Source organism: Pongo abelii, chromosome 10 (assembly GCF_028885655.2).
Source record: "Pongo abelii isolate AG06213 chromosome 10, NHGRI_mPonAbe1-v2.0_pri, whole genome shotgun sequence".
In the NCBI taxonomy this organism is placed as follows: domain Eukaryota; kingdom Metazoa; phylum Chordata; class Mammalia; order Primates; family Hominidae; genus Pongo; species Pongo abelii.
The window spans coordinates 10,720,956-10,747,844 of NC_071995.2; the positions used below are offsets into that span (position 1 = coordinate 10,720,956).

The 26,889-nt window shown below is 38.6% G+C and overlaps 1 protein-coding gene across 7 annotated transcripts in view; it reads right to left on the reverse strand.

The window, feature by feature from the left end:
- The window catches only part of LOC129049053 (uncharacterized), a 48,874-nt gene that overhangs the window by 8,286 nt on the left and 13,699 nt on the right, over positions 1-26,889 (reverse strand). For 2 of the 7 annotated variants that reach the window (XR_008511819.2, XM_054526813.2), the window contains exons 5-6: positions 17,206-17,294; positions 11,140-11,333 (exon numbers count right to left, since the gene is read on the reverse strand). The exons of 2 other annotated variants lie outside the window; for them this stretch is intronic. Coding sequence is in view for 3 of the 5 variants with exons in the window: in XM_054526813.2 (XP_054382788.1) it covers positions 17,290-17,294 (5 nt within the window). In the remaining 2 variants the exon portion in view is untranslated. Of the gene's footprint in view, positions 1-11,139; positions 11,334-17,205; positions 17,295-25,801; positions 25,899-26,889 lie in introns of those variants that run through there. 3 more of the 7 variants (XR_008511820.1, XM_054526809.2, XM_054526812.2) reach the window with 2 other exon arrangements.

Genomic DNA, 26,889 nt, shown 5'->3' on the forward strand with positions numbered 1-26,889 from the left:
CAAAAAAAAAAAAAGAAGAATGTAATTCTTGCCAGATCCATATTTCTTTCTCCATCAATGTTTGCAGTGCTGCAGAAATTAAGATAATCTTTTTTTTTTTTTTTTTTTGACATGGAGTCTCACTGAGTCACCCAGGCTGGAATACAGTGGCACGATCTCGGCTCACTGCAAGCTCTGCCTCCCGGGTTCATGCCATTCTCCTGCCTCAGCCTCCCGAGTAGCTGGGACTATAGGCGCCCGCCACTACACCCAGCTAATTTTTTTTGTATTTTTAGTAGAGACAGGGTTTCACTGTGTTAGCCAGGATGGTCTCGATCTCCTGACCTTGTGATCCACCCGCCTCGGCCTCCCAAAGTGCTGGGATTACAGGCGCGAGCCACCGCGCCCAGCCTAAGATAATCTTAATTGATAAATTAGATTTCTTTTTTTGTTGTTGTTTTAAGATGGAGTCTCACTCTGTCACACAGGCTGGAGTGCAGTGGCAAAACGTTGGTTCACTGCAACCTCCACCTCCCAGGTTCAAGAGATTTTCCTGCCTCAGTCTCCCGAGTAGCCAGGATTACAGGTGCCTGCCACCATGCCTGACTAATTTTTGTATTTTTAATAGAGACAAGGTTTTACCATGTTGACCAGGCTGGTCTTGAAATCCTGACCTCAGGTGATCTGCCCACTTTGACCTCCCAAAGTGCTGGGATTACAGGCATGAGTCACTGCACCCAGCCAGATTTCATTATATATTAGTCTATTCTCATGCTGCTATGAAGAAATACCCAAGACTGGGTAATTTATAAAGAAAAGGGGTTTAATTGGCTCATAGTTCTGCATGGCTGGGGAGGCCTCAGGAAACTTACAATCATAACAGAAGGTGTATTCTTCACAGAGCAGCAGGAAACAGAATGAGTGCCAGCAGGGAAAATGCGAGACACTTATAAAACCATCAGATCTCATGAGAACTCACTCACTATCACAAGAACAGCATGGGAGAAACCACCCCCATGATTCAATTACCTCCCACTGGGTCCCTCCCATGACATATGGGGATTACTGGATTACAATTCAAGATGAGATTTGGATGGGGACAGAAAGCCAAACCATATCATTCCCCTCCTGTCCACTCCCAAATCTCATGTTCTCACATTTCAAAATACAATCATGCCCTCCCAACAGTCCCCCAAATCTTAACTCATTCCAGCATTAACCCAAAAGTCCAAGTCCAAAGTCTCATCTGAGACAAGGCAAGTCTCTTCTGCCTATGAGCCTGTAAAATCAAAAGCAAGTTAGTTACTTCTTAGATACAATGAGGGTACAGGCATTGGGTAAATATACCCAATCCAAATGGGATAAATTGGCCAAAATGAATGTGCTACAAGCCCCATGCAAGTCCAAAATCCAACAGGGCAGTCATTAAACCTTAAAGTTACAAAATGTTTTCCTTTGACTCCATGTCTCACATCCAGTTCAGGCTGATGCAAGAGGTGGGCTCCCATGGCCTTGGGAATCTCTGCCCCTGTGGCTTTGCAGGGTACAGCCCCACTCCCGGCTGTGTTTAGTGCCTGCAGCTTTCCCAAGCACATGTTGCAAACTGTCAGTGGATCACCATTCTGGGGTTTAGAGAATGGTGGCTCTCTTCTCACAGCTGTACTAGGCAGTGCCCCAGTGGGGACTCTGTGTGGCGGCTTCCAACCACATTTCCCTTCCGCACTGCCCTAGCAGAGGTTATTCATGAGGGCTCCACCCCTGCAGCAAACTTCTGCCTGGACATTCAGGCATTTCCATACATCCTCTGAAATTTAGGTGGAGGTTCCCAAACCTCAATTCTTGACTTCTGTGCACCCACAGGTTCAAGACCACATAGAAGCCAACAAGGCTTGGGGCTTGCAGCCTCGGAAGCAATGGCCTGAAATTTACCTTGGCCCTTTTTAGCCACACCTGGAGTTTAAGCAGCTGGGATTCAGGGCATAATGTCCCAAGGGTGCACAGAACAGGGGGGGCCCTAGACCCAGCTCATGAAACCATTTTTCCCTCCTAGGCCTCCAGGTCTGTGATGGGAGTGGCTGCTGTGAAGGTATCTGACATGCCCTGAAGACTTTCCCCATTGTCTTGGTGATTAACATTTGTTTCCTTGTTACTTATGCAAATTTCTGCAGCTGGCTTGAATTTCTCTCCAGAAAATGGGTTTTTCTTTTTTATTGCATGTTCAGGTTGCAAATTTTCCAAACTTTTATGCTCTACTTCCTTTTGAACAGTTTGCTGCTTAGAAATTTCTTCTGCTAGATACCCTAAATCATGTCTCTCAAGTTCAAAGTTCCACAGATCTCTATGGCAGGGGCAAAACACCAGCAGTCTCTTTACTAAATCATAGCAAGAGTGACCTTTGCTCCAGTTCCCAACAAGTTCCTCATCTCCATCTGAGGCCACCTCAGCCTGGACTTCATTGTCCATATCACTATCAGCATTTTGGTCAAAACCATTCAACAAGTCTCTCAGAAGTTCCAAACTTTGCCACACCTTCTTGTCTTCTTCTGAACCCTCCTTACTGTTCCAACCTCTGCCTGCTACCCAGTTGCAAAGTCACTTCCCTTCTACATTTCCAGGTATCCTTATAGCAGTGCCTCACTTCCTCAATACCAATTTACTGTATTAGTCTATTTTCACACTGCTATGAAGGAATATTCAAGACTGGATAATTTAAAAAGAAAAGAGGTTTAATTGAATCATAGTTCCACGTGGCTGGGGAGGCCTCAGGAAGCTTACAATCATGGCAGAAGTTGCATTCTTCACAGGCCGGCAGGAGAGAAAATGAGTGCCAGGAGAGGAAATGCCGGATTGCTATAAACCTATCAGATCTCGTGAGAACTCACTTACTGTCAGGAGAACAGCATGGGGGAAACTGCCCCTACGGGTCCCTTCCATTCCATGTGGGGATTATGGGATTATAATTCAAGATGAGATTTGGGTGGGGACACAAAGCCGAACTATATCATGCTACGTACGAGTGGAGGTTATAGCATAAGGCTTCTTTGTACATCTTTAATAAAATAAGCCACCTGTCTTCTGTCATCTGTCTTCTATTTTGATCTGACTGAAAGACATTGCTAAGCTAGTTTGCAAGGCAGCTCCCACCTCTAATTCTTGCCTCCTACTCCTTCACAGTTCAGGGAGGCTTCATTTCCAAAACGAGTGTGGTCATTGTACTTATGGCCACTAGGTGGCAGGCCAGATCCACTTAATAACACTGCAGCCTTAATCCTCACTGGCTGCAATTATTTTCCTTTTCAATCAATCTGTTATTAATAATAGTGTCACCGTTTTGTAAACAAAACCACAGAATTTTAACAATAGAGAAAAATAAGAGTAAGCTTGTTCATTGTCGATTTTTCTTTTTAAATCTTCCCCGAAAGGAGGAAGATGCATTGCACATTTTTGTTGACTCTGGTGTCTCTTTCAGCATTTAGACGAAATAATAACATTTCTGTTTTAGACAAATAGATACATTTCTTCTGTTCCAAAAGGTAACAGTGGGCTGGGTGTGGTGGCTTACACCTGCAATCCCAGAACTTTGGGATGCCAAAGTGGGCAGATTACTTGAGGCCAGGAGTTTGAGACCAGACAGGGCAACATGGTGAAACCCTGTCTCTACCAAAAATACAAAAATTAGCTGGGTGTAGTGGAGCATGCTTGCAGTCTCAGCTTCTTGGGAGGTTGTTGCAGGGGAATTGCTTGAACCCGGGGGGTGGAGGTTGTAGTGAGCTGAGATTGCACCACTGCACTCCAGCTAGGGTGACAGAGCAACACACTGTCTAAAGGAAAAGTGGATAGAGGAGGGTGAGGCAGGAAAAGGAAAAGGAAGTCAGCATTTCTGGAACATCTTTTCTCAAACATTCCTTGTTTATTTGGGAGATTAAGTTTCTTCTGAGGATAAAAAAAGATTAGAAGTTAGATTGGTATTGTCTTAGGAGGAAAACAGGCAAATAGAATGATAATAATAGAACTCTGTTGCCACAGAATATACATCTAAGTAATACTGTTTATAATGTTCCAATTTACTAGAGGTTGTGCATGCAAGCAGTCCTCTGTTTATCTCCCCATCCTCCAGTGTCACATGTCAATTGCCCGCTCACTAATTAATCACAAACCACACTGGCCTTTTATTAGTTTCTTGAATGGCATTAAATTCTTTCTGTCTCAGTCAGGGCTGTGCACATATCTGGTGTCTTCCACTGAACTGCTCCTCTCTTAGCTCTGTATAGGCAGCTCCTTCTCAAACTTTGTCATAACTTAAATATTAATAGAGGCAGGAGGCAGAGAAATCCTAGACAGACAGGGATGGGTCCCTGGGGAAACCTTACCTTCAAGTCAAAAACAGCCTGAAACCTACAGACCAGAGTGAGAACTTCCATTCCATTTGATGGCTCTCTTCTGATTGGTTCTTTCTGAATAATGCCTTTTAACCAATTGAATGTTGCTTTTTCCAATACTACCTATGGCCTACACTGCCCCCATCCTGTTCCTATAAAGGCCCATGTAGGTGGAGGGGAGACAGCCTGACTTCGGGGAGGAGACAGCTTGACTTCAGGGAAAGATGATCTGCTTTTCCTGTACCCTCTCCAGCTCCCCTCTCCACTGAGAACTGTTTTCATCGCTCAATAAAATTCTCTGCTCTTACCATTCTTCAATTGTCAAGTGTGACCTCATTCTTCTTGGGCACTGGACAAAAGCTTGGGACCCACTAAGTGCAGGTGGAGGCTGTCACACTGGCACTTTGCCCTTGCAAGTGGAGGGCAGCCACTCCACTGGCAGCTACAGGGTCAGTGGCCAGCTGAGCTGTTAACACACAGCCATTTATCGGGCTGTGGATGGTGGAACTAAAAGAGCTAATTAGCACACTCACACCCCCTCTGGGGCTTTGGTGGATGCCACCATGTTCCCCTCAAGGCGACATGCCTGGTCTGGACATGGGCTTTGCATGGAGCTTGCTCCTGTATCGGTGCTTGGAGTGGCTGGCCAGATCCCATACTCACTTGCTTATGTGCTACCTCCCTCAAGGGGCGGAGCATGGTGGGCTGAGGAGATGGGGCACTCCTGCTGGGAGTCCGGCAAAAGGTCCAAGAAAAATCCTCATGAATATTACAATCTCTGATCATCCAGTTAAAGTTTCTAGGGCCCCTCCACTGTTGCTGTCAATTTCAAACACTTTTTTTGTTTCATTTACAACACATATTGGAACTTGTATTATTTTGAGTTTGCATTTTAACTTAAATTTTATAATTTATTTTATTAGAATATAGTTTCCATGAGGCCAGAGAACATGTCTGTTTTTCTTTTTTCTTTTCTTTTTTTTTTTTTTGAGATGGAGTTTTGCTCTTTGTTGCCTAGGCTGGAGTGCAATGGCGTGATCTCAGCTCACTGCAACCTCTGCCTCCTGGGTTCAAGTGATTCTCCCGCCTCAGCTTCCTGAGTAACTGAGATTACAGGCATGCACCACCACACCCAGCTAATTTTGTATTTTTAGTAGAGACGGGGTTTCTCCATGTTGGTCAGGCTGGTCTTGAACTCCTGACCTCAGGTGATCTGCCTGCCTCGGCCTCCCGAAGTGCTGGGATTACAAGTGTGAGCCACTGCATCCGGCCCTTTTTCATTCACTGAATAATTTCACTACTTTACAAATATGTGTCAGGCACTAGGCTAGCAGACACACACATAATATTTGTTAAATAACCATACCTCTCTAGAAGGAACTTCCCCTTTAAAGTTTTTCTAGATATAAATTGAAAAACAGGTAGAAAGAGTCCACATTCTTAGAACTTATTCTTAGCAGATAATTTAATTTGAATCTCAATGAGAATGAAATTTAATAAATATGACTATTAAGAAAGAGATAATCAGAGTCATATTTTTAAAAAGTACATTCACTGACCTAATGAGTTATTATATGTGGAGAACATATCACAGAACCAGAAACATCCTGTCCAAAACAGCCTAGCATATTTTAGTTCAACAAACAAAATGATGTGTTGAAATTTATTTGGTGAGATGAGACAAAGCCAGCCCATTTGGGTCTAAATTTATGAGATTTTTTTTATCCAGAACATGATTATAATGATGCTTTCACTTAGAGTTGTGTGAATCTGACCTAACCAAAGATAACAATGGGTAGGTTGAAGATCATATTTATGGTATCTGGGCCCTGGATTTTTCCAGTTCGTCCAGCTACTAGGGCCTTCAAAACCTTGGAAGGGAGTCTTGGGTGCTTACCTTATTGTTATTAAGATGTTCAAAAAGTTCAAGAATCCTAAAAATCCAGACTGAGGGGATAACTTTCACCAAAGACTTTTCCTTTATCTTTTGTTGTATGTGGTCACTTAACTGTTTTAGCTTAATTTAACAAAAAAGATGAGAAAATATTTATACAGTATCGTGAGTTGAGGCTTCTAATGGGCCGGTGGCCAAGGATGGGGAAAAGAATCAAGGACAGATTAAATCTCCAAGGTAAGAGAATCTATTATACAGCAAACAAACTTGTATAATTAATCTCTAGGAGCACGGGTTCTAATAAGCTCAGGTACCACAAAGATGGAGGAGAATTGCTTCTTCTGTCCAGGCAAAAGGTATGACTAAAGGTGTGACTTGCTCTCGAGATGATACCAATTTGGCACCAGCATTTCCTTCCTTCCTTCCTTCCTTCCTTCATTCCTTCCCTCCCTCCCTCCCTCCCTTCTTTCTTTCTTTTTCTTTCTTTCTCTCTCTTTTTCTTTCTGTCTTTCTTGCTCTCTTTCTTCTTTCTTTCTTTCTTCTTTTCTCTCTCTCTTTCTTTTGTTCATTCGTTCATTTTTGAGACAGAGTCTCACTCTGTTGCCCAGGCTGGAGTGCCTCTTTCTTTCTTTCTTTCTTTCTTTCTTTCTTTCTTTCTTTATTCTTTTCTCTCTCTCTTTCTTTTGTTCATTCGTTCATTTTTGAGACAGTCTTACTCTGTTGCTCAGGCTGGAGTACAGTGGCACGATCTCAGTTCACTGTAACCTCCACTTCCTGGGTTCAGGTGATTCTCTTGCCTCAGCCTCCTAAGTAGCTGGGATTACAGGTGCCTGCCATCATGCCCAGCTAATTTTTGTATTTTTAGTAGAGATGGGGTTTCACCATGTTGGCCAGGCTGGACTTGAACTCCTGACCTGAGGTGATCTGCCCGCCTCAGCCTTCCAAAGTGTTGGGATTACAGGTGTGAGCCACTGCACTCAGCCCTTTTCTCTTTCTTAAAACATTTTGCCCAATGCTAAATTTTATTGCTTGGTTTCACCATAGTAATCTGCTCTAGAAGAAAATTACCACAGGTGGACTGTCAAGGTGTTCTGGGATAATCATTTCTACTTTCTTTCTTTTTTTTTTTTTTTTGGAGACAGGTTCTTACTTTGTCACCCAGGCTGGAGTGCAGTGGCATGATCTCGGCTCACTGCAGCCTCAAGCTACCTTCTTGCCTCAGCCCCCTAAATCGCTGGGACCACAGGTGCACACCATCACGCTGGGCTAATTTTTGTATTTTTCGTAGAGACAGGGTTTTACCATGTTGTCCAGGCTGGTCTTGAACTCCTGAGCTCAAGCGATCTGCCTGCCTTGGCCTCCCAAAGTGCTGGGATTACAGGCTGAGTCACTGTGCCCAGCCCTCATTTCTACTTTCTACATGTCTTTTTTTTTTCTTTGCTTTCATTGTTCAGCTTCATGCCATGATCTTATTCTGACCATGATGAAATTAGTAGAATAGATCTTCAATTACGTTCTCTGCACCCAGTGACTAATGTAGAGACAAGAGTTTTTATATTATTTGAATTTTTGTTATGAAAAAATGTAAACATTAAGTAATATAGACACAATAGCTTAATGAACTGCCATCACCCAGCTTCAACTCACTCCCCAATCAAGGTGAGTGTGTATCTACCATGAGTGAGTGAGTGAACAACCACGTGTCCATCACCCAGCTTCAACAAGCATCGACTCACTCCCCAGTCACGGTGAAATATCAGACATCATGTGATTTTATTGGTCAGTACATTTCCCTGATTTTTAAATACGTTTAAGTACATTTAAGTCTGTATATTTCCCATTTTTAAGTAAATTATACAGGGATTCACTATGGTGACTAGTTAAATCTTTCACCTTTGTTTTTGCTATTGTTTTTGTTGCTTGCATGAATTGAGTCATTTGTCTTTTAGGGTTTTCCACAGCCTTGATTTGCTGATTGCACCTCTGTATGTAGTTCAACATCTTCTTTTTTCTATATATCCTGTGTATTGATAGCAAGGTAGATACTTGATAAGATTCAAGTTGGAATAATTTTATGAGGGGGAAAAAACCCTACTGTTTCATAATAAGAGTTGTGTAGGTACATCAGAGGCATTTACTATCTAGTGTCTCTTTTATGTAATGTCAGCAGCAACTGATGATCATTAACTAGGTCCCTTAATTCATGACACAAAACGTTGTAAGTTTAATTCAATCATTCCCTATTCATTTATTGGCTGAAGTACTTTCATAAATAGCGACTTCACCTCATCAATTATTAGGTTACTCTTTGTTACAGTTTGTACAAGAGTTTGCAGGAGAACTACTTGATTCTTTTCTTTACCAGCTTTCTAATTAATGAATAAACTCAGGAGAGGAGCAATTTTTTACTTTCATACAATAAAAATAATTTCAGACTTACAGAAAAAATTGTGAGAAAGACACAAAGAATGTGTAGATAGCTAGTCTTGACTTAGATTTCTTAAATGTTAATGTGCTACATTTGCTTTATGTAATCTTTCTTGATTACATTTCAAAGAGAAAGCTTCTAGGTCCTTGAAAATGACATTACTGAGTTGTAAAACTGGCAAGAGTTTGGAAAAGATTTACACCTCAAAGGGGCTGAGAAATAATTTATAATTGCAAGTTTTCTAAAGTAAATACTATAAGAAAAGGGAGGCCAGAGAACTATAGTTAGGAAGAAATTTGTCTAAAATTTTAGTCAAGATCAGGAGAAGGTTAAGGCTGATCTTGGATAGTATGTGCGTATATGTGCATATTTGTTTATATGTGTGTGTGTATACATATATGCATACATGTATATGCACACATTCACATATAGAATTGATATTTTTGTACTATTTACTAAAGTACTTTGCAGACATGATGTTCTCTAAACCCCTCAGTATGTAAGTATTTCCTCAGAAATCTGCTTGCATCTGAAAGTTCTTCCTCTGGTGTTGGAAAGCAGGCTTTCATGACATCACAATCTGAGTTGCTGTTTTGTTATAGGTCATTTGATTCCTCTTGTTGAACTGGAGAAACTTCTCCCATAATTGACTGGATTTCTTTGTTACTGTTCTTGCTGCTTTTTTTTTTTTTTTTTTTTTTTCAGAGAAGGGTGACTGTCTTGCAGCTTCTAGTCAAACAAGAGCAATACGAGAAAAATGGGATATATGTGCTGATTTTAATTTCTCATTCAACACTCCATTTTGATTTGTCTTCTGAAGTGTTGACCATGATATTTACAGTGGCATTTGAATTGTCAATGTCATGCTGATTTCATTTTACTAATGTGGGATACATTTATAATTTTTCTTTTCATAGTGATATGAGCAAAATCATTAACAAATATTAACGAAACACATTACACAAAGCGATCTTCACTTGTATCAACCTCCAGGTTGGACATAAACAGGAAAACATTTTCAATCCCTTCTCTCCTCAAATATCCAAAGCAACTATCCACTGTACCATCTGGTGGATAGTGGATAGTTTACTCAAAAATAAATGAAAGATATGGGAGTGCAGATATATCTTCAACGTATTGATTTCAATTCTTTTGGATGTATACCCAGAAGTGAGATTTCTGGGATCATATAGTAATTCTATTTTTAGTTTTTTGAGGAGCTTTCATACTGTCTTCTGCAAAAGGTTATACTACTTCACAACTGCAACCACAATGTGTAAAGTGTTCCCTTTTCTCCACAGCCTCACTAATAATTATCTTTGTTTCTGTTGTTTTGATAATAGCCAGTCTATAGGTGTGAAGTGATAACTTATTGTGGTTTTAATTTGCATCTCCCTGATGGTTAGTGATGTTGAGCATGTTTTCATATCCTGTTGTCCATTTGCATGTCTTCTTTTGCAGCATTATTTACAACAGCCAATATATGGAAGCAATCTAAGTGTTCATTGGAATGAATTTTTAAAATGTGGTATATATACACAGTGAAATACTATTCACCCTTAAAAGAGAAGTAAATTCTGTTACTTGTGACAATATGGATGAATCTGGGGAGCATTATGCTAAGTGAAATAAGCCAAGCACAGAAAGACAAATACTGCAAGATATCATTTAAATTTGGAATCTAAAAAAGTCAAACTTCTAGAAGTAGGTTGTTACTAGAGACTGGGGGAAAGAGAATGGGGAGATGATGGTCATATGGTACAAAATTCCAGTTTAGGCAATGGGAATAAGCTTTTGAGATCCATTGCATAAAAAATATGTGAGGTGATGAATATGTTAATTAGCTTGATTTAATCATTCTACAATGTGTACATATATCAAAACATCACATCAAATCCCTGAAATATATAAAATAATTTTTCAGTTAAAAAAATAAAACAGAAGGCCAGGTGCAGTGGCTCACGCCTGTAATCCCAGCACTTTGGGAGGCCGAGGCAGGTGGATCACCTGAGGTCAGGAATTCAAGACCAGCCTGGCCAACATGGCAAAACCCCATCTCTACTGAAAATACAAAAATTAGCCAGGTGTGGTGGCAGGTGCCTGTAATCCCAGCTACTCAAGAGGCGGAGGCAGGAGAATCGCTTGAACCCAGAAGGCGGAGGTTGCAGTGAGCCGAGGTCACGCCACTGCACTCCAGCCTGGGCGACAGAGTGAGACTCCATCAAAAAAAAAAAAAAAAAAAGAACCAAAATGAAAGATATAGAACAATGTGAAAAATCTGGATATTGATATTTACCTTATCAGTGCTTAAAACTGTCTAATAACAATTTTACAGAATGAGCCATCGAACTAAGATAAGAAGTGTGCAAATAAAGGTGTTATAACGTGAAATAGTAATCTTATTAGGGATTCTCATTGGTAGCGGTTTTAGAAACCAGAGTAGAGAAGATCAAATATAGTTTGATTTCAAAATACAATGTTTCCATGTTTATTTCTAATAAATATAACTAATTAATAAATTGCTGCAGGTATGCGGGACTAAACGCGAGAGCTTCAAATGGCTTCACTGCTACAGCTTGCCTGTCTATGTGGTTAGAAACTGTTGTTTAGTGGTTTCAGTGGTGAGCAGTTCGTGGGCTTCCGGTTTCTTTTTCTGAAATGGTACAAGAATAGTGGCAAATAGGTCACTTGTTGTTGGTCAAGCGCTCAGGCAATTTTTTAAAGGATTGGTAAAGTGGTTCTGAAGCCCCTTGCAAGGGAATTTAGAAAAAAATGTCTGCGTCATAGAACTCTATATCCTATGATTTTGTTGTTGAAACTGGAACATAAAAGAAAAGAGAAAGAGAGGAAGACAAGCAAATGCCTAAACAGAGCTCAGGGAACACCTTCAGGACAGGGAACTGGAGAACAGTCATCAAATCAGTCGCTACCCACCAGGCTCAAGGACTCACAAACTACCATTTGTGACCAACACACTCATTCACTCAATTTCAGTCAGTGTCTGGGGTATCAAGCTCTAGAAACCAGAAATAAAGCCAGAAACAATGGAAAAAGTTTTCATTTCCAATAAACTCAGTTATTGTTAACACTTCAGGGACTGGCACGGTGGCTCATGCTTGTAATCCCAGCACTTTGAGAGGCGGAGGCGGTGGATCCCCTGAGGTCAGGAGTCCAAGACCAGCCTGGCCAAAATGGTGAAACCTCATCTCTACTAAAAATACAAAAAATTAGCCCGGCGTGGTGGTGGACGCCTGTAATCCCAGCTACTCAGGAACCTGAGGCAGGAGAATCACTTGAACCTGGGAGGCGGTGGTTGCAGTGAGCCAAGATCACTCCACTGCACTCCAGCCTGGGCAACATGAGCGAAACTCCATCTCAAAAACAAAACAAACAAACAAACAAAAAAACCAAAACAAACAAAAAAAAACTTCATTGAAGAAATCATACTCTTACTCCTCCTGTAGAGTGGTAATGCAGTATTGATTTAATTTAAATATAACCTATATTGATGGTTAACATTTATTGGTGTTTATATGCCAGGCTTTGTGTAAACCATTGGCATGCATCAGCTCAAACAATTATTGTCATAATGCAGCAAGATATATAACGTTACTATGTACATTTTACATTTTACATATAAGGACACTGAGGATTATCAATTAATGTGTTCAATTACTGCTGGGTGCGGTGGCTTACATCTGTAATCCCAGCACTTTGGGAGGCCAAGGTGGGCAGATTACATGAGGTCAAGAGTTCAAGACCAGCCTGGCCAATATGGTGAAACTCCGCCTCTACAAAAAATACAAAAATTAGCAGGGCATGGTGACACCTGCTTGTAATCCCAGCTACTCAGGAGGCTGCGGCAGGAGAATCACTTGAACCTGGTAAGTGGAGGTTGCAGTGAGCCAATATTGCGCCACTGCACTCCAGCCTGAGTGACAGAGCAAGACTCCATCTCAAAAACAAAAAATAAATAAATAAATGAAATAAAACAAGAAAAACTCAATTCCACCTAGCTAGCAATTGGAACAACTAATAGTCTAAGAAAGATTTATTCCATTTCAGAAAGATAAGCTTGCAGAAAGACAGTATATGAATACATGAAAATCTGTTTTATTTTTAGCTCAATTTTCCAGTAATTTTTAACTCTCTGTTTGAATTTAGCTATATAAATAAACCTGTACATACTAATGTATATTGATTATTTAATCATTAATTTCTGTACATGTACTTGTCCTCATTGAGCCAAAATACAGATCATGATGTGTGATTAAATTAAACATGCCAACTTCCACGATAGTCAAAGGACTTTTGGAAGTTTTGCCATGCTTTCAATGTGTACTTTATTTCCTATTACAGTTTCTCTCTTTCCATGTTTTCTTTCCCTTAAGAAACATTTATTTTATTTTATTTCGGAGGAAAAGTCTTACCCTGTCACCCAGATTGAAGTGCAGTGGCATGACCACAGCTTACTGTAACCTCGGGCTCCAGACTAAAGTGATCCTCCTGCCTCAGCCTCCTAATGTGTTGGGATTACAGATGTGAGCTACTGTACCTGGTCAATTTACTTTAAAAAGAAGCATTTGTTTGTTTCTTTGTTTGAAGTGTTATTATGATATTTTAAAATATAATGCATTTCATCTCATGATAGCATTTTCACTGAGAGGGCAAATTTTATAATATCCCTAGGATTTATTTAAAGTTGAATTTATATTAAGTTGCCCTACTTAATTGTATATTGCTCCCTCCTTTCTTGGTTCTGTGTGTGTAGAAACCTCTGACTGGAAAGATATAAGTGCAAAGTTGTCACTATAGTGTGAATGTAGAAATTGTGGGGTTTTTTTTCATCCCATATACACACATTTTATGTTTATTATATACTAGTAAACATAAAATTACATGGTATTAAAATTATGAATATAAACTACATTTTTAAGGAACTCAGTCCAGTGGAAATACTAATAAACATCAGTTATAATGCAATGTAATAAATGATATAGATGAAGTGTGTATAACAGGCCCTTATACAGTTCAGAATTATCCTCTTGCTTCAACACAGCAATTGCTTCACAAGATAGTGTAGGAAACATGATTTGTGACCCAGCTGAGAAAACTCTTCCACATGTCTACAAAATTTGAATTTACACTGTGGTGTATAGTAATATATGTTGGCATAGAGTATTATTCTGTGGATAAAATTAAAATGCATATTCTATTTTATTCTGTAATTATATACTGTAAGACTATTGACTAAATGGAATATCAAAGAACATGTCATTTATCAAATCATTCCTATAATGTGCAAATAATTTTTGTTTTTTAGGATTGTTGATGTGAGGTTTTTTAATTTGTTTTGGCTGTGTTTAGATATTTCACATCTGTTGGACTGAATTCAAATAATGAACCACATTGAAGTCTTCCTTCATAGTCCCATTAAATGCAGAGTCAGCAGATGTTTCTTAGTTCTTTTTTCTTTTTCTTTTTCTTTTTTTTTTTTTGAAATAGAGTCTTGCTCTGTCACCCAATCTGGAGTGCTGTGGCACGATCTCGGCTCACTGCAACCTCCGCCTCCTGGGTTCAAATGATTCTCCTGCCTTAGCCTCTCGAGTAGCTTGGATTACAGATGTGCACCACCACGCCTGGCTAATTTTTGTATTTTTAGTAGAGATGGGGTTTCACCATGTTGGCCAGACTGGTCTTGAACTCCTGACCTCAGGGGGAATTTCTATTTATATCAATAATATTTTCCATGATGCTGAATTCTCCACATACTTCTACTGAGCTAACCTCAATTGCATTTGTAATTTGTTTAACCTTTATCATACTGTCTGAATTTTTATATTTCTAATATCATCTAAGTCATAAGAACAATTTATTGGAATGTGATTTAGTTAGTTGGTTAACATTTATAATTTATTTTTTTCAAACATCTTATCCAAGTACATGTGTTAAATTTTTATATACTTACACTTTTTGTGTAAGTAGATATACTAATTTTTGTATAACATTTTTAGAGAATTTAATACCTTTCCATCTTAGGCTTGATACAGTGTTTTGTGAGTTTTTTAAGACTTATTCATTTTTATAATAGAGTTTGCTTCACTTTCATATTTTATTTTCTTTAATTCAGTGAGTCTAAGATACATTGTGGTATAGTTTGGCTGTGTCCCCACCCAAATCTCATCTTGAATTGAAGTTCCCCTAATCCCCACATGTCATGGGAGGGACCAAGTGGGAAGGTAATTGAATCATGGGAGCAGTTACACCCATGCTATTCTCATGATAGTGAGTGAGTTCTCATAACATCTGATGGTTTTATAAGGGGCTTTTCTCCCTTTACTTGGCATTTCTCTGTCCTGTCCACCCAGTGAAGAGGGATGTATTTGCTTCCCCTTCTGCCACGATTGAGACCTCTGCAGCCATGCAGAGCTGTGAGTCAATTAAACCTCTTTCCTTTATAAATTACCCAGTCTCGGGTATGTCCCTATAGCAGCATGAGTATGGACTAATACATATTGTTTTTTACATTTTAATGTCCCTGAAATTAGCATGCCTCTCAAAATATATGAAGTCTTACAATCACTGTTGGCCAGGAGACAGTTGCAATGTGCACATGCCTGAACTTGATTGTCACTGGTGCTAATGTCACTGCTTCAGTGAAGTTATGTACATTGTTGGTCCTGCATGTTCTACTCATCACATCATTTAGATACCATCATAGGATGGAATGGAAATTCTCTGATCCTGTTTTTTTCCCCACAATTTTTCTAATCCCATTTTTAAAAAAAATCTATGAGACTTTTACAGATCAAGAAATCACCATCAAAAAACTTGAATAATGAGCATCAGAAGCTATGAAGAAAATCTTGGAGATATTAGAGGGGCACTCTTTTTTGAAAAATGGTACATGACTATTGTTTTTTATGGCACAGAAAACAATATTGTGTTGAAAACAGTTATGGTAATGATAAGTACGTTTTTGTCTGCTTTATTGACACTAATAAACTTCTTAAGATTTTATTTTTATGTGTATTTTATTGTGTGAAATGAGTTTTATTTAAATGTATTTCCTTCCTTCCTTCCTTCTTTTCTTATCTTTCTTTTTTTTTTTTCCAGAGTCTCTCTCTGTTGCCCAGACTGGGGTGCAATGGTGTGATCTTGGCTCACTGCAACCTCCGCCTCCTGGGTTCAAGTGATTCTCCTGCCTCAGCCTCCCAAGTAGCTGGGATTACAGGTGCCTGCTGCCACATCCAGCTAATTTTTGTATTTTTAGTAGAGATGGGGTTTCACCATGTTGTCTAGGCTGGTCTTGAACTCCTGACCTCAGGTGATCCACCCACCTTGGCCTCCCAACGTGTTGGGATTACAGGCGTGAGCCACCATGCCTGGCCATAAGTATACTTTCTGCTTGATGATTGCACTTTTTGTTTTCTTTGAACCATATGCTTAGATAGAACATCATTACCATTCTGTTACAATGGCGATTTTAACATGTTCACACTTGAAAATACCACTTTTGAATTCCATTTGCATCTATAATTATATCAGGTATAAACTCATATACAATAAGCTATACATGACAGATAATGTGTACTCTATTATTCCACCCATAAACAAAGTAAATGTATTTCCAAGCATGGAGTCATTGGCATCAGCCAACCAGTGGGGGAGATTCTAAATTAGGCTTAAGAGGGGATAGGGGAGTTGCTAACATCCCTTACAGTAAACAACTGAGGCAGTTCTTGATGCTGTCACATTATGAGTATTTTATATGTAAGGTATTTCATGAAAGAAAAAAGAAATAGTAAAACTGCACCAAAGGAGAAAGAGTATTGAATTGCAAACAAAGAAGACAGAAGAAACAATAACAGTTAACAGTGCTTTCTCATTCAATCCCTAGAAAAACCTTGTGATGAGGACACTTTTATCCCCTTCATTTTACAGATGTGGAAAAAGTAGATTAGGGAATTCAACTGGACCAAAGTTATAAATATAGTAAGTGACACAACTCAAACTAATATCTTGCCTTATCTGGTATCAAACTTGTGCCCTTATCATAATATCAAAATGCTTCCAAGAAAATTAAAGATATGGTTTGCAACCAGTGGAGAAACTCTTGGGGAAATCGTCAATTTTTTAAAAAAGAATTTATTGAGAAGCACCCTTGAAAAAACTTGACAAAAAGAGTAAGAAATTATTCCATACTTAATTTTCTACAAAGAACAAAATAATGAATTTCACATTTATCGCACATATGCAGTGAGAAGGACTCCTGGAGGCTGTAGCAGTCAGTGCCTTTCACACAGGAAGGGACCCTTACTCTGAACTCTGCTAAGCAGAAGGGTGGTAGTGCCTCATGGTGGCTCGTAATGCACTTCTTGACCCAGTGACTTCCTTTGTGGTTTCATTGGAGTTCACAGGAGCTGCCATCACTCTAGCTTTATGGTTTTCAACTCTAACAAAGTGAGGAGTGTAGTAGTCCTTTCGTTTTCTCGAAGACCATTGGGATCACTTGTTGTACATACCTTGTCCGTCATGCTCAGATTTCCTAGGAATTCAATTTCTGTCCCCAGTCTCTGCCTTTATTTCTATCCTGGTGCATTAGGCTGTCAACCTAGAAGGAAACATTTACATCCCCTCAACCACTCTCTCTCTTAAGTCCTTTCCATTTCCTAAGGTGGTGATAACTTTTTGCTTTTTTTTTTTTTTTTTTTAGGGGGGCTGTTATGAGTTGTGCTGGAAACCAAGAAAGGATGAGCAAAGAAAAAAGTTCCCCTGAGTCATTTGGTCCCAAACATTTTAGCATACCCAAAGGTTCCAGAGCCCTTTCAGTAACATGTATTATTCCTGTTAAAGATCCTACCAAGCCTTGGCTTGGGTTCTGTAGCTAGACAAAGAGAAGGTTAAGAACATCTGCTTCTGTGTCACACTGTTACAAACTTTTCTTTTTTCTTTTCTTTTTTTTTGAGGCAGGGTCTCACTCTGTCACCAAGGCTGGAGTGCAGTGACAAAATCTCCTGCTCACTGCAACCTCTGCCTCCTGGGTTCAACTGATTCTCCTGCCTCAGCCTCCAGAGTAGCTGGGACTACAGGCACCCGCCACCATGCCAGGCTAATTTTTGTATTTGTCCCAAAGTTTTCTGCTTGACCTAGATAAAACTTGGGTATTAATTTATCAGTTACCTTTTAAACACATTTTAAAATTTACTTTTGCAACACCCCTTTCATTTATTAACTTCCATTATATGTTGAGACAAGACAGTACGACGTGGTTTCAAAGTCACATAATACTTTAAAAATGGATAGCATATTAAGGTAATATAAAGGATCTTGGGTCTGTGAAGCTAGAGAAGATCCAGACCAGGAGAAAGTCTCAGGTATTTAAGAGCATGTTTTCTGGGCTAAGGAAAGGATAATTGAAAGCAGCCACAAGTGCCATGTTTCATTCATTTACCATCATTATCAAGGACTTATTTAATGTAGTAATAATTTTGTAATTAGGATTTCTAAAGTCCCATAAACTGGAGCTAGCATTAACCACAGATGTTAATATATTAACATTTCATTCTGGAGTTTGGGACAGTGAGTGATTATTTGTTATTATGCTATATATATACATATTTTTTGAGATGGGATCTCGCTCTGTTGCCTAAGCTGGAGGGCAGTGGTGCGATCTTGGCTCACTGCAACCTCTGCCTCCTGGGTTCAAGCAATTCTCCTGCCTTGGCCTCCCGAGTAGCTGGGATTACAGGCAAGCACCATCATGCCTGGCTAATTTTTGTATTTGTAGTAGAGACAGGGTTTCACCATGTTGGCCTGGCTGGTCTCAAACTCCTGACCTCAGGTAATTCTCCGGTCTCAGCCTCCCAAAGTGCTGGGATTACAGGCATGAGCCACCATGCCCAGCCCTTTTATACTATTTCTTTGGCAAACACAGAAAGGAATGGTCTGGTCCAGTGGTCCCCAACCTTTTTGGCCCCAGGGACCGGTTTCATGAAAGATAATTTTTCCATGGATGGGAGCAAGAGGGGGATGGTTTGGGATGATTCAAGCACATTACATTTATTGTGCATTTTATTTCTATTATTATTACGTTGTAATACATAATGAAATAATTCTACAACTCACCATAATGTAGAATCAGTGGGAGCCCTGAGCTTATTTTTGTGCAACTAGACGGTCCCATCTGGGGGTGACGGGAGACAGTGACAGATCATCAGGACTTGGATTCTCCTAAGAAGCACACAACCTAGATCCTTGCACGTGCAGTTCGCAACGGGGTCCGTGCTCCTATGAGAATCTAATGGCTCTGCGGACCTGACAGGAAGCAGAGCTCTGATGGTAATGCCAGCAATGGGGAGTGGTTGTAAATATAGGTGAAGCTTTGCTCACTCGTTCCCTGTTCACCTCCTGCTGTGCTCCCGGTTCCTAATAGGCCACAGTACCGGTCTGTGGCCTGGGGCTTGGGGACCTCTGGTCTGGTCAATTACACATTTCTCCTGAATTCTGGAGAGACAACACACCAGTTCCTCAGAGGAAACAAAGGTTTTCTTAAAAATCACATCAAATTAAATTACTGCTTTTTGCTTATTGAAGTAGATAATCTTACTCTTGTTTTTATCATTGAAAAGACACCAGGCCAGGTATGGTGGCTCACACCTGTAATCCCAGCACTTTGGGAGGCTGATGCGGGTGAATCCCTTGAACTCAGGATTTTGAGACCAGCTGCAGCAACATATTTATGTTCTATAATGTTCTATACATAATACAAAAATTAGCTGTGTGTGGTGATGTGCAGGTGTATTACGTATTTTCTATAAATAATACAAAAATTAGCTGGGTGTGGCGATGTGCACCTGTAGTCCCAGCTGCTTGGGAAGCTGAGGTGGAAGAATCACTCGAGCCTGGGAGGTTGAGGCTGCAGTTAGCTGTGATTGCGCCACTGTACTCCAGCCTGAGCAACAAGATGAGACCTTGTCTCCAAAAAACAAACAAACCCCACCACATTCTCAAGTTATAAGAAGTTAGTTCTTCTTCCCTCATGTTACTTAAGATTTGAATTCATGATTGTATGGAATCATTAGTTGTCTTAAACAAGCAAGGGCACTAAATGAAAGATCATTACAGGGAAGACAGTGGATTCCATGAGAGGATGTGTCTTGAGAATGTATATGAACATGAAGACTCTTCATCTTTGAGAAAGAGGAATAACTTTCAGAGGAAGGTGATTTAAGTGAACTAAGGCATGATACTGAAGAAGAATGGTGGGGGTGGTAGGGAGTAAAACTATCGCAGCTGTGTGTACACAAAAGGGAATGAACCAGGGTTGGGAGTGCGGTGGTGTGAGTTGTGACTTGGGCCTAGAATGCTTGATTGAACATAGCATTACTGGCTTTGCTGTCCTGAGTGAGTCAGTGGGCAGTTGTAAAAAAAAAAAAAAAAATGAATAATTTAAATTTTAATAAACAAAGTTTGACAATCCTCTGCATAAAACATTTCTTATCTAATGCTTTTAATATTTTTTATCACTAGTTTTGAAGAACTTAATTATAATGTACATGTGAGTAGATTTTCTCATGTTTCTTTTGCTTGGGGTTCATGGGCTTTCTAGATCTATATGCTTATAGTTCTAGTAATTTGGAAACATTTCAATTTCACTATTTAAATCTCAATTTTCAACTATAATTTCTTTGAATACTTTTTGCCCCCTCCTATGTATCCAGAAACTGCTTTTATGCATACGTTGGGCCCCTTGCAGCTGTCCCACAGGTCACTGATACTCCGTTCATACACTTTTTAAATGCTCTTTAATGTGTTTCATTTTGTTTCGTTTTCATTGCTATGTCTTCAGATTCAGGCATCTTTTCTTTCACAGTGTCTTTCTTCTAACTTTTATTTTAGGTTTGGGGCTACCTGTGAAGGTTTGTTACATGGGTAAACATGTGTCACGGGGGTTTGTTGTACAGATTATTTCTTCACTCAGGCATTAAACCCAGTACCCAATAGATATCTTTTCTGCTCCTCTCCCTTCTCTCACCCTATCCCCTTGAATAGACCATGGTGTCTGTGGTTTCCTTTTCTGTGCTCGTAAGTTCTTATCATTTAGCTCCCACTTATAAATGAGAACATGTGGTATTTAGTTTTGTTTCTTCATTAGTTTGCCAAGGATAGTAGCCCCCAGCTCCATCCATATTCCTGTAAAAGGCATGATTTCATTCTTTTTTTATGGCTGCACAGTATTCCATGGTGTATATGTACCACATTTTCTTTATTCAATCTGTGATTGATGGGCACTTAGGTTGAATTCAAGTCTTTGCTATTGTGACTAGTGCTGCAGTGAACATTCACATGCACGTGTCTTTGTGGTAGAGGGATTTATATTCTTCTGGGTATATACCCAGTAATGGGATTGTTGAATTGAATGGTAGTTCTGTCTAAAACTATAAAAACTCTGGAAAACAACCTAGGCGATACCATCTTGGACACAGACAGGAATGGGCAAAGATTTCGTGACAAAGACACCAAAAGCAATCGCAACAAAAGCAAAAATTGACAAGTGGGATATAATGAAACTTAAGAGCTTCTGCACAGCAAAAGAAACTATCCACAGAGGGCAGAGCATGGTGGCTCACGCCTGTAATCCCAGCACTTTGGGAGGCCGAGACAGGTGAATTACGAGGTCAGGAGATCAAGACCATTCTGGGTAACATGGTGAAACCCTGTCTCTACTAAAAATACAACAACAACAACAACAAAAAATGCCGGGCATGGTGGCGGGCGCCTGTAGTCCCAGCTACTCGGGAGGCTGAGGCAGGAGAATGGCGTGAACCCAGGAGGCAGAGCTTGCAGTGAGCCGAGATCGTGCCACTGCACTCCAGCCTGGGCGACAGAGCCACACTCCGTCTCAAAAAAACAAACAAACAAACAACAAAAAAAAAACTGTCAACAGAGTAAACAATGTACAGACTGGGGGAAAATATTTGCAAACTGTGCACCTGAGAAAGGACTAATGTATATCCAGCATCTCGAAGGAACTTAAATCTACCAGAGAAAAACAAACAACCCCATTAAAAAGTAGATAAAAGGCTGGGCACGGTGGCTCACACCTGTAATTCCAGCACTTTGAAAGACTGAGGCGGGTGGATTACCTGAGGTTAGGAGTTTGAGACCAGCCTGGTCAACATGGTGAAACCCTGTCTCAACTAAAAATACAAGGAAAAATTAGCCAAGCGTGGTGGCGCCTGCCTGTAATCCCAGCTACTCTGGAGGCTGAGGCAGGAGAATCACTTGAACACAGGAGGCGGAGATTGCAGTGAGCTGAGATTGCGCTACTACACTCCAGCCTGGGCAACAGAGGGAGATCAGTCTCAAAAATAAATAATTAAAAAAAAAGAAAAGTAGGCAAAGGACATGAACAGGCACTTCTCAAAAGAAGACATACCTGTGGCCTACAAGCATATGAAAAAAGCTCAATATCGCTGATCATTAGAAAAATGCAAATCAAAACCACAATGAGACACTGTCTCACATCAGTCAGAATGCCTATTATTAAAAAGTCAAAAAATAACAGATGCTGGTGAGGATGCAGAGAAAAGGGAATATTTATATACTGTTAGTGGGGGTGTAAATTAGTTCAACCCTTGTGGAAAGCAGTACAGAGATTCCTCAAAGAGCTAGACTGCAGTGTCTTATATTCTACTAGTAATTCGAGGACTTTTAAAAATTATTCATTGTAGCTAAAGGTTTACTAATATTGTTAATCTTTTCTAAGGTCCAACTTTTGGCTTTCTTTATTTTCTCTATTTTTCCACTCTATTTTATGTACATACCTTCTAATATTTATTATATTGTTCATTTGGCTAGTGTTGGGTTTAATTTATTTTCCTTTTTCTAGTTACTTAAGGGATGAAGTTAGGTTGTTGGTTTAAGATGTTCTTTCCAATATATTTAAAGATACAAATTTGCCTCTAAGCACTACTTTTGTTGCATCCCGTATGTTTTGGTATGTTGTGTTTTTATTTTCATTAGCTTTAAGATATTTTCTAATTTCCCTTGTATTTTTTCTTTGACTCGTTGGTTATTTAAATGTGTTGATTACATTCCACCTAATTTTCAATTTTTTAGTTTTACTTCTGTTACTGAATTCTAGTTTCATTCCATTGTGATAGGAAATAAAGCTTTCTATGAGTTTAATCTTTTAAAATTAATTAAGACCAGTTTTGCGGTCTAACATATAGTCTGTCCTGAAGAATTCTCCATGTGCACTTCAAAAAAATGTATATTCTGCTGCTGTTGCGTGGAATATTCCATATGCCTTTTAGGTCCAGTTGGTCCCTAGTGTTGCTCAAGTCTTCTACTTTCTTATTCTCCTGGTTGTTTTTTGCATTATTGGAAGTAGGCACTACATTCTCCAAGTATTATTGGAGAGCTGTCTATTTGTCTCTTCAGTTATGTCAACGTTTGTTTCACATATTTAGAGGTTCTGATATTTAGGGCCTATATGTTTATAATTGTGATTTATTCTTGATGAATTGACATTTTTATTAATATATGATATTCTTTGTCTTTTATATATATACATTTACTTTATCTGACATTAGTATGGCCATCCCAATTTCTTTTGGTTACTATTTGCTTGGAATACCTTTTCCATTCTTTCATTTTCAATTTATATGTGTTTTCAGGTCTGAAGTGAGTCTTTTATAGACACCTTCTTGTTGGATCCTGTTTTTGCTATCAATTCTGCTCATCTATGCCTTTTAATTGAGAATTTTAATTCATTTATATTTAATGCAGTTACTGATGGGGAAGGACTTATGTTTTCCATTTTCCTATTTATTTCAGGGTGTCTTATAGTATTTTTCCCACTCATTTTTTTCCATTATTGCCTTTCTTTGTGATTAGCTGTTTTTTTGTTTTGTAGAGACACATTTTCATTATCTTCTCCTTTCCTTTTGTGTATATTCTATAATTTGTGTTAACTTAAAGATTACTTATAATATTTAAAATTTTTAACAACCGATTTTTAATCAATACTAACAACTTCAGTGGCAAACTAAAACTCTACTCCTACACAGCTCCACCCCTGTGCTTTATGATATCAATATCATAAATTACATCTGTATTTATTTTGTAACTATTAACATAGATTTATTATTAATTTATTCAATTGCTTCTAAATGTTATAAAAAATAAAAAGTGAAATTACACACCAAAATCTTAATGATTTTGGCTTTATATTTGGCTGATGCATTTATCTTTACCAGAGATCTTTATATCTTCATATGATGATGATGTATTACTGTCTTGCATCCTTCCATTTTACTCTATAGAACTCTCTCTAGCTTTTCTCTTAGGGCAGGTTTAGTGCAATAAACTGCCTCAGATTTTTTTTATCTTAAAATGCTTTAATTTCACCCTCATTTTTTAAGGACGGTTTTGCCAGATACTAAAATTTTGATTGACAGTTTTTTTAATTCATAACTTTAGATATACCACCTCTCTGCCTTGTGGCCTCCAAAGTTTCTGCTGGACACTCCACTGGTAATTTTATCAAGGAGACCTTGTTTGTGACAAATAGTTTATTGTTTTGTTTTGTTTTCTTTTTCTTTTTTTTTTTTTTTTTTAAGATTTGCTTCTTGGCTTTGGCTTTTGCCAGTTTGATTATATCTTATTGTGGGTCTCTTTTCATTTATACTACTTGGACTTCATTAAGCTTTTTGGATTTGTAGATTCATGATTTTTTTAAAAAATCAAATTTGGCAAATTTCTTTTTTTTTAAATACTCTTTCTTTTCCTATTCTATGACACTTATAATGGGTATATTGGTCTGTTAAATAACGTCCCTTAAATCTCTTAGTCTCTGTTCACTTTTCTCTGTTCTTTTAAAAAATTTCTTGTCTTCTGGCTCAATAATTTCAAATGGCCAGGTAGCTGATTCTTTTTTTTTTTTTTGTAGTAACAGTATATTTTCCAGTTCTGTTATTTAATTTTTCATCTCTAGAATTTGTTTGGTTTATTTTTATATTAATATTTTCTATTTGTTGATATTCTCATTTTGTTCTATGTATCACCCACTTTTCTTTAGTTATTTTTCCGTTTTTTTCTTTAACTTTTTGAGCATATTTAGTACAGTTATTTTGAAGTCTTAGTCTACTGATCTGATATTTGTGCTCCCTCATGAACAATCTCTAAAGATTCATTTTGTTTCTTCCAATGGGTTGTGTTTTCCTGTTTCTTCGTATGCTTTGTGATTTTTTTGAAAATTGAGCACTTGAAAAAAACAGCTACCTCTCCCAATCTTTGAAGACTGGCTCTGTGCCAAGGCAATTCTCTATTTATTAACTATGTACTGTAGGTCTTGGGATTAGCCTTAGGTAAAGGCTTAAGGTCTTCTCAGGTCTTTTGGAGCATGAATTTTTCCTGGGTCTTTGTGTGGCTTTTTCTGTTTTCCCATACATCTGGCTACTTTTGAATGTCTTAACGTCCTGGAGAGTCACATTCCAAATTTTCTTTACTTCTTTACTTTACTTAACATTCTGAGTATTTTTATAATTGTAGGGAGACAAACTTGCTCGCCTGCTGATGACCTGGTGAATCTAGCTTAGGTCAGTTTTTCCTTACTTACTCCAATACCTCTATAAAATATGAGTCCAAAGGAAACAGAATTTCTTTTCTGTAGTACAATTTATACTGCGTTCAGTTGTGCTTAGCTCAAGCTCTCCTCCTTCTGCTCTGACAAGTTTCAGTGGCACCATGCATTATCCCTATTTTTTTAATCTTGTATCATGAGTCATTTGTGGTGTTTTTATTATTTCATTACTAGGCAGTGTCCAACACAGTATAAACTACTCTTTCTGAATAATAGGCTTTTGGAAGTAGAACATATTCACATATTCTCTCCAGCCACTTTGGGATGGGAGGCATTCTCTTTGGGGGAACAATAATGGGGAATTCAACCAAAATAGAATAGTCAGTGATAAGTTGTTCATAGGAATAATATCTGGGGACTACAAAGTCCTGGAACAAAGGATCTATTGAAAAACAGAAATTTAGATAATGAATATGTTTGAAATTTCAGCTATTGAAAAAATTGGAAGAATCCACTACCACTAAGTCTACCTGGAGACAAAGCAGTCCTTCCAAAGACATATATGTCTCAGGGGGAGGAAATAGAACTAATGGACGTTGAATGTTTAATTCATGTCTTCACTTGTCACTGAAAGAAATAGAGAGTGAAGAATAATGTGAAGATGAGACTCTTAATATGACTTCTTCACACAAACGCATATGGCTATCTTTCATTAGAAAAAGAGGTTGAAAAAATATATATTTATGCTTTCCCAAACTCTAGATATATACACCAAACCTTGGGAAAAGGGAATCTGTAAGACCTACAAAGAAGCCAAAGAAAGTTAAATCACTTGTAGCAAAAGGAGCAATGAGCAGAGATAATTAGAATTAGTCTGCAAGCAAGACTTAGTTGATAGGAAAGAGGAACACTAGGAAACTATGATTCTGAGGTACCTGGGGATGCTTCTACTTTTGAGATCAAAAGCATTTATTCTGTTCTGTAATATCCACTCTGAGTAACCCATGGCCTCCTGAATATCCACTAAAGACACAGTAGATAGTTCTGGCTAGAATGCCCACAGCTTTCAGTATAAAATTCTAAGAATGATTCTAATATATAATTCTTCTTATTGGCTTAATTAAATATTGTTCTAGTGATTGACAATTACTCCATTACATTATTGTTGTTCCATTTTTAAGATGCATTCCTCCATCATCATCATAGTTACATAGAATATTTTGCTATTATTTTGGTCATTTTCTGAAAGTCATAATATTCAGCCTTGACTTATTAATGTTCAACATACATAATTACTTTACATTTTCCCAGCCATTATAAGAAATTTAGAGCTTTTTAGTTCTAATTATTACTCTTTTGAGTTAAAATGCAACTCTTTAATGTTAGTGTATGTAATGTAGTAAATTTTAGTCTTATGGAATTAAAGTAGTAGAGATTATTTATGGTTTCATATAATTGCTATTCGTTTAGACTTACATCTGTATTTACCTATGTCATTGTCTTTTATGCTGAGTCTTTGAGGTCTCATCTGAGATCATTTTCTTTTTTTTTTTTTTTGAGATGGAGTCTCGCTCCGTTGCCCCGGCTGGAGTGCGGTGGCCCAATCTCAGCTCACTGC